The 14,534-nt window shown below is 38.7% G+C and overlaps 2 protein-coding genes across 3 annotated transcripts in view; both read right to left on the reverse strand.

Moving 5' to 3' along the window:
* Positions 1 to 419: 419 nt before the first annotated feature.
* LOC117334895 overlaps positions 420 to 14,534 on the reverse strand; it is a 30,886-nt gene continuing 16,771 nt past the window's right edge. Inside the window, exons 4-5 of the mRNA XM_033894737.1 lie at positions 2,106 to 2,263; positions 420 to 598 (exon numbers count right to left, since the gene is read on the reverse strand). Of these exons, the coding sequence (XP_033750628.1) occupies positions 552 to 598; positions 2,106 to 2,263 (205 nt within the window). The 3' untranslated portion in view covers positions 420 to 551. The remainder of the gene's footprint in view (positions 599 to 2,105; positions 2,264 to 14,534) is intronic.
* Positions 9,871 to 11,443, reverse strand: LOC117334533. 2 transcript variants are annotated; one of them, XR_004534190.1, is made up of 4 exons: positions 11,009 to 11,443; positions 10,637 to 10,812; positions 10,208 to 10,475; positions 9,871 to 10,034 (listed from the first exon to the last, which is right to left on the reverse strand). XR_004534190.1 is itself a non-coding variant. In XM_033894215.1 (3 exons), the coding sequence occupies exons 2-3, from the start codon at positions 10,498 to 10,500 to the stop codon at positions 9,932 to 9,934; spliced, it is 396 nt and encodes a 131-aa protein (XP_033750106.1). In that variant the 5' UTR covers positions 10,501 to 10,812; positions 11,009 to 11,443; the 3' UTR covers positions 9,871 to 9,931. The 2 variants fall into 2 exon arrangements, 1 of the variants encoding a protein (XP_033750106.1); XM_033894215.1 differs by having other exon boundaries at positions 10,208 to 10,812.

Genomic DNA, 14,534 nt, shown 5'->3' on the forward strand with positions numbered 1-14,534 from the left:
TAAGATATTGAGATTTATAGCACTCCTTCTCAGGCACCCTGGGCCTAATGAAACACGATTCTTAAAACTTTTACCCATGATAACTCGTTAACCTTTGACCCTGTCCATCGCATAAAGCTGACCTTTGAACTAAACACAATATATTAGAAAGGTCAAGGTAATTTATATGAGGAAACTTTGTAGCACTCCTTCGCAGGTACCTAAGTACTGGCCAAATATCAGGTTACTGGCTATTTCAGTTTTCTAGTGGCCAAATAGCAGGACCCTGGTTATTACAGTTTCTAGAAGAAGTCGTTTGAAGGGGAAAAGTGGACGGACTAGCTGATGGACGATGGATGCCGCGTTACGGCATAAGCTCACTGGTCATTCGGACCAGGTTAATGATATTAAAGAAATTAGTTTCTTACAACTACTGCAACTCTTACTTGGCTTTCGGTGTTTTTTGTGAAAGCAAGGCTGTTAAAACTTTCATTTGCTTGTGTGGAGCCCAAATTCAGGAGGTTTCCAGACCGGCATGAATATTTGGCAACTAGTTCCTTCCAGGCGTGTCCTCAGTGTGGGATTTTGTAAGGCAGTGCCATTGGGAAGACTTTTGTACCTACATATTCAAGTTATGTTATTTACATAAATCAATGAATTTTTCTTTTGCATAATTTATAAGTATATGCATTGTGTTCAAGTAATATTTAATGGACAAGTTTGTTAAATTCATATGAAACAAGCCTTTGTTGTTTTCAGAATCATTTACATTCAATGATACAATATAACTGATGGAGACTCGCAATGTCTGAGGGTCAATTACATCCTAATCTAGAGTTATCACTTAACTTACCCGTTTTCCCATGTAATATATGCCCATGTCATGGTCTTTTTGTAAAAAAAATGAAGAAAAAAAAAGGCCAAACGAGAAAAAACATTAGGAGTAGAGCCATTATTTAGATAAATGAGTCGAAACACACAGAACACGGAACCGGGCAAGTGACAACAAAAAATAACCAAATATATCACCAAACACTGAACTGGGGTAGTGACAACAGAACAACCAAACACATCACCGAATACCGAATCGGGGTAGTGACAACAGAACAACCAGACACACACCCTCACATTGAACCGGGGTAGTGCCAGCAGTACAACCAGCATACCACCGTACCCCGAGCCACGATATATACCGCTACCATTGAAATATAGAATGTATGTCCGTATCTGTCCGGTCTATGGTTCTCCTTGTAACACTACATGTGTCATATTTTCATCATCAATCCCCCCTGAATCTCAATTTCTCTCTAAATTCTGCTACAATGCCTCCATGATGAGAATCACGTCCGAAAATGTGCTAGTCGGTCCCATCATCTGGTTACCAGGGACGCTAGATGGCACAAAATGTCATATGCGGTAGCTCGCTATATATATATATATAGAGACCAACCAACCAATTGCTTTCCCATAGACTTTAGTGTTAACGTTTTGGATTATTTCATTCAAATTCTTGAATTGAATATGACGATTATGGTTTATAACAAAAGTTTAGGGTCTGATATAACACCTAATCAAAAAAAAGAGTTGGGTCCTTCAGCTCAAATTTTCTCCAGGGTAGCCATTTTGAAAAGAGGTGAATTTCGCAGTAAAAATTCGCAAAAATCTTAAATGTTTACCTGTTTACTATTATTACGTGAACTTTTGGGAAAAAAACCAATCGGACTTACGAAATTTATATCAACATTTCTTATTGATAGTTACCTATCAGGCTACATATCTATTTTCTCACTTCCTAACATACTGGCCAATCAGTGGCTGCCGGCACACATTTTATCCTTGGCTCAACGTTCTATACACAGGGGCTGTTTCAAAAATATATTTTTTCAATTGGTTGGTTGTTCCCTAATAGCCTCTATGTTACATAACTAAAACAAAATGCTTAGTGGATATGGCAGCACATGATGTAATTTTTCCATGAATGCATAAATATTTATTAATTATTCAACAAGAATATGTCTAAGACATGAATGTACCCTTTCCCAAACTAGTATCTGGTTTGACCCCGTTGCTACCCCTCCTCCCATTTTATTGAGTGGCATACTATAATTATCATTGTTAAAACTTACTTCTTGGATAGCTTATATAGGGACTTTGATATCCCTTTTTTGACGTGATTTTGGTCATCTTTTTCTCTAATTTTGGGAAGTCAAAAAGCATTCTTGCAGTTGTTGTGGAGTCGTTATCTGCATGAAACACATCAAGCTGGAATCCTTGATCGGAGAGTCTGTGTATAAAGCAACAATAGTCATACAATTGGATAATTGTATTCAGCAACGTAATTTATATATGCTCCATATATGATGTAACAGGAGAAGGAATTGTAAAGCAATGGGACCAGGACAGAAATTGAACTCGGAAACTCCAAACTCCGTAGTAGACGGATGCTCTATACCCAGTTGAGCTACCTGGTCACCGGCCCTGTCCCGCTACATATAAGATACATTATTGGCATTAATAACTGTTCAGTATTATTAAGAACATTGTTCATGTTTTACATAGGTAAAATATATATACTATATGACTATGATATTACTATTACATATATAATATATGTAGGATAGAAATTTTGCAGATGGCATAGGGAGATAAAATTTTACAAACATACCCAGATTGACATCGCGAATGCTGCTAGCTACTTCGTTTATTGATTATACAAAAAAAATGAAAACATGACTGGACACTGCCAACTCATGACTTCCGGTGTAAAAATCTTATACACACGGGCAAGTGAATGCCGAAACCCATACACACGGTCAAGTGAATGCCGAAACACATACACACGGTCAAGTGAATGCAGAAACACATACACACGGGCAAATGATAGCCGAAACCCATAAAAACGGGCAAGAGAATGCCGAAACCCATACACACGGTCAAGTGAATGCCGAAACACATACACACGGTCAAGTGAATGCAGAAACACATACACACGGGCAAATGATAGCCGAAACCCATACAAACGGGCAAGAGAATGCCGAAACCCATACACACGGTCAAGTGAATGCCGAAACCGATACACACGGGCAAGTGAATGCCGAAACCGATACACAAGGTCAAGTGAATGCCGAAACCCATACACACGGTCAAATGAATGCCGAAACCCATACACCTGGGCAAGTGAATGCCGAACCCCATACACACGGTCAAGTGAATGCCGAAACCCACACACACGGGCAAGTGAATGCCGAATCCCATACACACGGGCAAGTGAATACCGAAACCCATACGTACGGGCAAGTGAATGCCAAAACCCATACACACGGGCAAGTGAATGCCAAAACCCATACACACGGGCAAGTGAATACCGAAACCCATACACACGGGCAAGTGAATACCGAAACCCATACGCACGGGCAAGTGAATGCCGAAACCCATACACACGGTCAAGTGAATGCCAAAACCAATACACACGGGTAAGTGATGGCCGAAACCCATACACACGGGCAAGTGAATACCGAAACCCATACGCCATGTAGAGGATGCATATAGGATTATACGTCATGTAGGGGATGTATACATGATTATACGCAATATAACGGACGTGTATAGGATTATACGTCATGTAGGGGATGGAATGATGAGTAATTTAGGACCTATTAATGTCATATGGGGTTGACAGCTATTACTAGTAGTGTCACTAAGTTAATACTGGTGCAGGTTTTATATATGGTTCTACAAAACAAGTCATATGCGATACAGTCAACCATTAGCCATACTCATCATGTTCTTTAAATTGACAAATTTTGCAGAAATTGCTCAAAGTTAAACTTCCGCTTGACCAAACAGTGTCTTATAATTTTAACAAACTTCCCTTGATGAAAGAAGTGTCTGTTACTGTCCAGTATATTCCCCTTCGGCTTTATCCCCCCCCCCCCCCCCCCCCCCCCCCCCCAAAAAATGTTCATAAAGAAGTAAAACAACTAAAAATATACACAACATATTTATTTTCCATTTTTCTTAACACTGATTGATACGAAAAATACAGAGTTCTAATATATACGTCATTCATAGTCATATTTGATAGTGCCACTAACAGCAATGTCCGATATAGACAACTGACAGCCTTATCTGATACCCACTTTCAACTGAGTCATATCTGATACACACTGTCAACTGACAGCCATATCTGAAATAGTAAACTGACATCGATACATTATATAGTCAAGTGACAGCCATATCGTATACACAATGACAACTGACAGCCATATCTTATACACCCCCATATTCGATACACATTGTCAACTGATACCCACATCGTATACACACTTTACTGACACAGTATCTGTTAAACATTGTCAACTGACAGCCATATCTGAAATAGTCAAATGACATTGATACATTATATAGTCAGCTGACAGCCATATCTTATACACACTTTCAACTGACAGCAATATCTTATACACTCTTTACTGATGGCCATATCTGATACACATTGTCAACTGACAGCCATATCTGATACAAACTGTCAACTTTTATCCATATCTTAATCCTATACACATTGTCAACCGACAGCCATATCTTATCCACACTGTACTGGCAGCCATATCTAATACACACTGTAAACTTACAGCCATATCCGATACATATTGTCAACTGACAGCCATACCTTATACATGCTTTAGTGACATCCATACCTGATATACACTTTACTGATAGCCATATCTGATACACACTGTCAACTGACAGCCACATCTGATATAGTCAACTGACACTCATATCTTATACACATTCTCAACTGACACCCACATCTGATATAGTCAACTGACACTCATATCTTATACACATTCTCAACTGACACCCACATTTTTTACACACTTTACTGACACAGTATCTGATTAACATTGTCAACTGACATCCATATCCGATACACACCGTCAACTGACAGCCATATCTGCTACACACTATCAACTGACTGCCATATTTCATACACACTGTCAACTGACAGCCACATCTGATATTGTCAACTGACAGCCATATCTAATACACACTCTCAACTGAAAGCAATATTTGATACACTGTCAACTGAAAGCCACATGTGATAGTCAACTGACAGCCATATCTGGTACAGACTTTACTGACAGCCATATCTTATACACACTGCCAACTGACAGTCATATCTGATAGACACTTTCCTGATTCAGCATATGATACATTGTCAACTAATAGCTATATCAGATACACAATTCCAACTGACAGCCATACCTTTTAGACGCTTTACTTTCAGCCATATACATATTGTATAATACACACCATCAACTGACACTCATATCTTATACACACTGTACTGACACCCACATCTTATACACACTTTACTTACACAATATATGATACACATTGTAAACTGACAGCTATATCCGATAGACATTGTCAACTGACAGCCATACCTTATACTAGTGGGGTGACACCTAAAGGAGTGTCACAGAAAGAATGAAGTGCAGTGAGGGACGATAACTCCTTTTCAGCAAGGTTTTCATCAAAACCGCTTAATATATACATTCCGACCAACAAAATATCGTGTTGTTCACATATGGCAACGAAACCCATACAGTCCCCTAATACACCTACATACCGAAATTAATCGAAATCGAACAATATCTTAATTTTGACCAATTAGACGCCAGAAATTGGTGGCCATATTGTTTAAATGTGAAAGTGAGGTTACAAGATCTAGAGTAATCGCTGTCCCATGATGTACGTACCTGCATATCAAATGCCATCAAAATCGGACAATATCTTAAATTGGACCAATCAGAGGCCTAGAAAAGGCGGCCATTTTGTTAAATGCAAAAGTGGGGTTACAAGAGTGACCGGTGTCCAATATGTACCTACATACCAAATCTCATTGAAATCCGACAATATCTAAATGTTGACCAATCAGTGGTCAGTATAAATGGCGGCCATTTTGTTAAAACGTTTAAGTGAGGTGATGACAGTAAACAGTGTCCCATTATGTATCATTATCAAATTTCATCAAAATTCCACAATATCTTAATTTGGACCAATCAGAGGGCAGTAAATGGCGGCCATTTTCTTTAAATGTGAATATGAGGTTACAAGTGTGACCGGTGTCCATAGATGTACTTACACAGCAAATTTCATCAAAGTCAGACAATAACTAAATTTGGACCAATCAGAGTCCAGGAAATGGCAACCATTTATTTTGTTGAAATGTGAAAATGAGTTTAAGAGAAAGACTGGTGCCCCATGATGTATCTTTATATACATATCAAATGTCATTAAAATCAGACGGACAATATATCTTAATTTGGACCAATTAAAGACAAGGAAATGACAACCATTTTGTTACAAAATTTAAAGTACGGTTATAAGAGTAACCGGTGACCCATGATGTACCTACATACCAAAATTCATTGCAATCAGACAATTTCTGAATTTGGACAAATATCCTCGAAAAATTGGCATTAACTCATTCAGACAGGAATATCCAGGATTTGAGGGGAATTTGCTCGCCCCAATATTAATTGGAGAAAATTGTTGATAAATCACACTTGCATGAGGAAAATCCCATGTTTTTATTATTCCCCAGTGCAACATAATGATACAAATGAGAGAAGGAAAATTGTTTCTTTGTTTGAAATATCAATTTCATTAAAATGATATTTCGAGACTTTCCCTATATTCAAAGTCAGTATCAGTGTCTTTGTCAGACAATGTCAGTGGTCCATGTTGAGCAGATTCGGAAATTGTTTATAACATTTTTTTTTATTTAAAAATTTTGCAACTTCTTCAGTAGTGTTGGGAATCACTTTTGAGTTCATGATCGATCATCATCATATCGATAATTGATCAATCATGAATAGAACTTAAGGGGAATATCTGGAAAAGCATTTAATTAATATGAATGGTACATTATAATTAATCAAAAATGAAGTTTACCAAGCAAAAAATCACGTTTTCTTTTCAAATAAATGTTTAAAACTTCTCATAAGGTAGCAGTGTAGGCCAGTTTGCCTGGTTTCTGAAAAACCAGTAGCATCTCTTTGTCTGTGGCTGGGTCTCCTTGTAGTAGTTGGTGACTACCTGACTGAACAACATGCAAGAGGCCCATTGCATGCCATCCAGGGCAATAAGGGTAAAGTGATCTTGCCCAAAGTCACAACCATGACAGCACATACTGGCCGGATTGTCAGCTTCTCTTTTCTTCTGCAGGATAACTGTTCAAACTGTTCAGTGTACAATTGTATTAGGTTTAAAGTCCCATTTACAGATGGGTCATTTAGGTTTTGGAGGTAGAGGAAAGTTGAGTACCCAGAGAAAATCCATCGGTCTATGTTCAGTACCAGGCAACTGCTCACCATAGATTTCGAACTTGCAACCCAGAGGTGGAGGGCTAGTGATAAAGTATCGGGACACCTTAGCCACTTGGCCACCGCGGCCCCACAATAATTAATAATTATTAAACTATCTCACAGTGGCAATAGCATAGAGGGTTACACCTGAAGGATATCACAGATGGAATGAAATGTAGTGAGGGGCGATGACTCTGTGGGAAAATGGTTTTTGTCAAAATCACTCAATATCTAATTTTCGACCAATCAGAGGGCAGGAAATTGAGGCTACGAAAGGGACCGATGTCCCACTATGTTCCTACATATCACATTTCATAAAACCTGGACAATATCTAAATTTAAACCAAGCAGAGCTCAGTTTATGGTGGCCATTTTCTTAAAATGTGAAAATTAGGTTACGCAAGTGACTGGTTTCCCTTGATGTACATACAAATCAAGAATTACTAAAATAGGACAATATTTAGGTGTTCATTTCTGTTAGCCTAATATAATTATTGAAAAAGTAGGTCAGTGACCTAATTTTGCAATATTTGCTATCAGCATTCCTTTCTCATCCTTGATGTCTATTCTTGTAGCCCTAAAATAATCATAGAAAAAGTAGCTCACATTGACCTAATTTTGCAATATTTGCTATCAGCATGCAATTATCATCCTAGATATCAGTTGATGTTGTCCTAACATCATTCCTACGTTTCATTTGCACAAGTCACAACATAGAGCAATGTAAAGACATAAATAGTATCAATGTGACAGGCTTTTCACTTGCACAGTATCACTACATAATATATATGTATACATGACTATTGAATTTGAAACCTACAGACTCTCTCCATATTTGATTGAGATTATCAGAAGATTTCTAATATTTACAATATTTACACAAGGTACACTTAATACCAGAAACACATTTGTCAACGGTTAGTTATCAGCGATTTAAAGACACTGGGTAACTTGGCAGTTCTGGAGATAGGGCTTCATTCCCAGACCTCTGCTGCCCTTTATCTAATTAATTTTATTGTTTTCCTGTGTGACCCTAAACCAGCAATACTATGGTTTCATGCAGAGATTAAGCTAACAGGTTTTCACAGGAAAACTAACTGGTATCAGATAGTAGACAATCCAAAAGCCTAGTTATCTTAAACAAAGAAATTTTCTACAGAATTCAGTACTATATCACAGCATTGAGGCAACACCCTGTATAATGCTGCTAGCAGCCAACTAGTAAGCTGCCAGTTCCCCATTTGGGACCCCTAGCAGCAATGTTCATACTGAAGATATAAACAGTGGGTGCTGCCAAAGGCCCCACGCTACAGTTCGGGATAGAGATTTCCATGTTTGTTTGAAGTCACAGTGAAATAGGGTGTCTCCACCTGAAGTAGGGGTTCGACTCCCGTCGACAGATGTTTTTTTTAAAATAAATTTGTATTGCCTATTTCATTGCTTTGCTTATTTTACATTTCTCGAATATAAGATTAGTAAGAAACGAATAAAGTTTGTATTTAAATTCATTAATGAAACTCAATGACAAAATTAAACCATAAAAGTGAATAAATTTAACTGACAATTAATTCAAATAGCCTTTAACATAGAAAACACTATAAAACCTTTCATGCTTTGATTCCCACCAGGAGTCGAACCTGGGTCTCTTGCAACACAGTAGCAAGTGTGAAACCTGTTCACTATAGGAATGTGTATAGCACTACTTGATTACAGACTGATTTTGTTGAATTTCTTAATACATTTCGAAATATTTCCCCTCTGCTTTTACAAGGGCTTGGGACCTTCTAGCATTATGCTAGGCAGCATTACAAATATTTCTATAACTTTCCCATCACCAAAACAAACAAAAAGAGTGTTGCTTTACTAGTTCTTCTTCTTGGGATAACCTCTTGCCTTCATCATCTACCTCCATTCATCAAAAGGCACCTGGGCTGTCTGGGTGTAAAACCAGTTCCCGTAAAACTTTCCGGTGTCACGCTGTCACTCCCCTGTCCACATTTCCTGCACTGTATCTGCCTCTGTCTTACATACCGTCAAACCACCCTGCCCCTTTCCATTTCTTCCTTCTGGTGCTTGTAATATGACTTCAGGCTGGGGGCCATGGCGGACTGCAGAACTGGCTGCTGTGACACTCCGGGCAGGATGGCGAAATACCTGGGTGGCTGGCAGGTGACTGAAATAGGTAGCTGTGCTGTTGGCAAACCATGGATGGACCCAACAGGAAGTGCTGCAGAAACAAGAAGTGGTGCATGAATCAAATGTGGTGTAGGAGCTGGAAGTGGTATGGAAAAGGGAAGTGGTGCAGAAACCGGAAGTGTCACTGATATGGAGACTGGAACCGGAAGGGGCGGTGGGATCCGAACTGGTACCGGAACTGGATGTGGTGATTCAACCTGAGAGAACTTTTTGACTTTTTTGGTTTTCTTTGGTGAAACTTTAGTGTGCTGCCTCTGTTTTCTGGTAGTTAACTGGCCAGCAGTAATGTTTGGGGGGGGGGGGGGGGGGGGGTGGGGGGGGGGGGGATGTACTGTAGGGTAAAACGATGCTGCTGGGAGACTGGGACCCTGGTGAATTTTGTCTCATCATCGAGGAGGAATCGCAGCTGGGGCCCTTTCGTCTGCTGTGTTGATCCGAAGTCCTTGTTCAAGGATGCCTTTGTCTTGTTTTTTTGCTCGTTGGTTGAACCTGTAACAATAAATTGAATATTTTTAGATGGGTATAATGTGGAAATGACAATTATTTTTTCTATTTATCTATTTTGTTCTCGTTTTTCATCTTTTCTTACATTTTTGTATGTTTATGAACTTCATTTTGTTGTCATAACTTTAAAAATGACTCCCTTAAATTTTTATACTTACCACTTGGTCAATGAGATACCGGAAGTGTAGCAGAAACCAGAAGTCAAATCAGAACTGGTGACGTCACTGGTATAGAGACCAGAACCGGAAGTTGTGTTTAAACTTGGGAGGAGGACATCTTGACTGCCTATGTGGTGTTTCTTGGTGGAACTAGAGGGTGTTACTTGTCTTCTGGTTTGAGACTGGCCAGCACTGTTGGTGTGGATCTGTTGTTCTTGTTCCAGGATGCTTTTGTTTTGGCTTCTTGATTTTTGCCAGTCAGTTGAACCTGTAACAATGAAATGAATAGACATTAAATTTTTATTTTTTTTTCTTATTTTTCCTTTTTTTGTTTTTTGTTTTCAAACTCTATTTTGTTGTCATGATTTTAAAAAAATGTCTACCTTCAGGTTCTTAGTCTAATCACTGGGTCAGTGTGTTAATGTTTACCTCAACTGGCTGGATCTTTGACTCCGACGTGATTGTGGCTGCATTAGTTTCCTGGGGATCTGGTTTGATTTCCTACAAAATATTGGGTATCGTGCATGATGATAATTTGGACTTGTCTTCGGAGGGAATATGGGTTGATTTGCTGTGGACTGTCTTTTCCCAGTGTAATGGTTCCACTGAAATCAAATGAAAATATCTGTGTAAGTAATGTAAACTCTGAACAATATAGAGAGTGGGCTTGTTCCCAGATAAAAGCATTAACAGTGTATTCCTGCTGTTACAGGGGTGGGCTTATTACTGGACATGGGCTTGTTACTGGACATAGCCTGCCTGGTGACATTGCAGAATTTAATGCTAAAAAACATTTATTACCATTTGTCTGGTCAGTCTCCAGCTGTTCAATGGCCGAGAGTAAACTGCCAGCATCAATTGAATCATTTGACTTATCAGAATGTGTTGGTTCCACATGGTGGACCGAGGCTGACGGCATCGCCTGGTTTGGAACCTGTTGCTTGGGGATGCCTTGTGAGCAGGTTGACTTGTCTGGAGATGTGATGCGTCTAATCTTAGATCGCAATGCCCTGGGTGACAAATTAGTTGTGTTAACAAGCGCTGCCAGAGCAGCTGTGTGGGAGCTCCTCCCTGGTGAAGGTAACCTTGGGGCTAGCACTGGTGACCATGGGGAAGGTGACCTTATGGTAGATGCCGGTGCCTCTGCCTCTCCTTCATCTTATGGTCCATGATTTTTTCTTCTCTCTGGAAATAGCTGAAGATATCTTTGCAAACAAACCTGTGAATGACAAATATGAGATATTTTTTTATCGTGTTGATTGTATGTACAAAATGTATATGTATGTATTTTTCAGGTGTACAACTGCAAAATGGGGTAAATATCAACAATAACCAATAATCGACAACAGATTTTACATAGTTTTTTTTTTTACCTTATTGGCTGTAAGGTTACTGCAATTTGGAGTCTCTTGCTCATTCCTGGAATCGTCCACGACCCAGCCGGCATACATATATAGCTCAGGGCATTTTCACAAACCTAACGGAAAGTCTGACCCTGAAAATGGCTAAACTGGAGTGTTGTCTCCGCCAAGACCTGTTCAGCATCCTCAACATTTTCCCCCTTCTCTTTGATAGATTCTTTTGCCTCGGCTTCTAGGACATCAGGGTGTTTACTCCAGACTCGGGGTCTCCTCGCACCAAACATCTGCATGGCTTCTGCTGTGTAGTTTAAAACCAGCATTCCGTCATCTCGAATTCTAAACTTTGGTCGATGCATAATCTGTAAGATAAGAGTGACATTGTTATTTCAATATTCTGATCAGGTCACTCTTGCTTACATATCAACATGTGCACATAACTGTCACTTATACTTGTAAACTGTTCATTTGAGATAACAGTATACCACTTTCAGCACAGCGACCTGTGACAATGTCTCCATGAGTAGATATTGTATAATGCCTCCCATACTATTCAGTGGTCCCCCCCTTTTACGACCACTCTAAAGAACGATCCCTCCCTGTATGCGACCAAGTTTCGCGTTTGCTGACGTTTTCCAACAACAAAGTACCCCTTCTCAATGACCAACCCGCTAACCCGATTAACGACCACTTAATCATGTCCTCAAAATGTGAAAAGTACTTTAGTATCCCTCTCGTGAATGACGAAGATTTTGGCAACGTATTGTTAAGACATTAAAATTATAGAATAATTAATAATAAAACCGTGTAACGTCCAGCTCATTGAAATTCGTGGACCAAGGTAAAATTTGACACATTGGATTGACAGGTTGTTTACACTGCGATAGCCAGCTAGTGAGCTGTTTTGTCCACCGATGTTTTTACAAACAAGATAATTTCTCCTACCGTTTGTAGACAAATGATTTTTAAACAGTGTTTACAATGACCTGTGTGGCAGGCTTCTGTGCATGTTTATTATTATTGCGATTTCTTTGGATTTCTGTATTGTTTACATTTGTGTGGAGCTGACTCCGCGATGGAAAATATGTAGGTCAGTCACTTTCTTACACTTTTATTGTGTTAAATGTTTTGTCATCATTATGCAATGACACATGTTCAGTACAAATGTTGCATGCTATAGATAATATACAGTTGTGTGATCGCACAACGTTCCAAAAACATTGTGAGCACACCATGCAGACATCGTGCGCACAAATGTGCGATACAAACCGCACAGCTAACGATGGGGTTATAAATATTACTGAATAACTAGTTTTATATGAAAAGATATAGGAAAAAAATAAAAAATAGAACTGTCGCCAGGATGGCTGACTAATACATGTACCTTCGCAATCTGCACAAGTCAATGGTGAATTGGAACTGTTAATTAGAGGCTTATTAAGATAACCCAGTAATATAGTGACCAGTTGCCATAGCAACCATAATTAAACAAAAAAAAAGTGGCATGCACATATAAACATGCTCCTCAATATTTGTGTGAAGTTTCATTGAAATCAGCCCTTCGGTTTAGGAGTTGTCCGGACAAACTTAAAGTTATGGTTCTTATCAGAAAACCTGTTTATAGTGACCAGTTGCCATAGCAACCATAATTTTGAAAGAAAAGAAAGTGGCATGCACATCTACACATGGTCCTCTATATTTGTGTGAAGTTTCATTGAAATTGGCCCGTCGGTTTAGGAGGAGCTGTCTGGACAAACTTAAAGTTATGGTTCTTATATTGGAAAACCTGTTTATAGTGACCAGTTGCCATAGCAACAATAATTTTGAGAAAAATAAAGTGGCATGCACATCTTAACATGGTCCTCTATATTTGTGTGAAGTTTCATTGAAATTGGCCATTTAGTTTAGGAGGAGTTGTCCGGACAAACTTAAAGTTATGGTTCTTATCGGAAAACCTGTTTATAGTGACCAGTTGCCATAACAACCATAATTTTGAAAGAAAAGAAAGTGGCATGTAAATTTACATATGGTCCTCTATATTTGTTTCATTGAAATCGGCCCATCGGTTTAGGAGGAGTTGTCCGGACAAAATGCGTCTACAGACAGACGGACGTACGGACGGACTGACAGACCACCTGATGATGGTGGGCTAATAAGAAGAACTTAACCATTCTTATTCTGTAAAGCACTTAAAAGACTTCGCTTGTATTGGATGTCTGGTTACTATAAAATCTTTGAACTACATTTAGAAATCAATATGAAAATGTTTCCTTGATTTTTCTTAATTCTGTAACTACACAGAAAAATTAAGCACTCTAAGTAAACTCTAAGACAAAATATGAAAATCCAAGAACATTTCAAGGACTTTTGAGAGTTAATGAAAATACCTGGGCTTTTCAAGCACTGATCTGAAATTTAAGCACTTTTCATGGTCTGTACATGAACCATGATATAAAGCCTCATACAAAGTTTCATCAAACTTGGTTGATTTTTATAAGTTATCATGTTCACAAAGCTTATGTCTAATAATAATATAATTACAAAGGGAATTAACTACGAGTTCTGTCTAATAATTCCCATTTTTGAACTCCTCTGAGACCCGATTGACATTAGGCTACATACAAAGGGATGACACATGATGACAGACAAAAGGCTACTTTATTGGTCAGTAATAGACAGATTGAAACATCCCTGATGGCTTCTAAGTTACCCATACTGGCTTCCAGATACAGATTTTATGTAATTAGATATTTACTCAACAATGTCTTTTCCCTATATGAATATAGGTAATATATAGGTATATGTAAGTAAACTTGTCTAAATGACTTACACTAATTTTGAAGAAGTCAACTGGACAAATCAAACTAGAACACTGACAAGCTAGCAAGGGCATGTCTTGTGACAATCTAGTGACCTTGACCCTTAACCCAGTAACCTTCCCCTAGAATCAGTTGACTTCTTGTAAAATT

Source organism: Pecten maximus, chromosome 9, assembly GCF_902652985.1.
Source record: "Pecten maximus chromosome 9, xPecMax1.1, whole genome shotgun sequence".
NCBI lineage: Eukaryota > Metazoa > Mollusca > Bivalvia > Pectinida > Pectinidae > Pecten > Pecten maximus.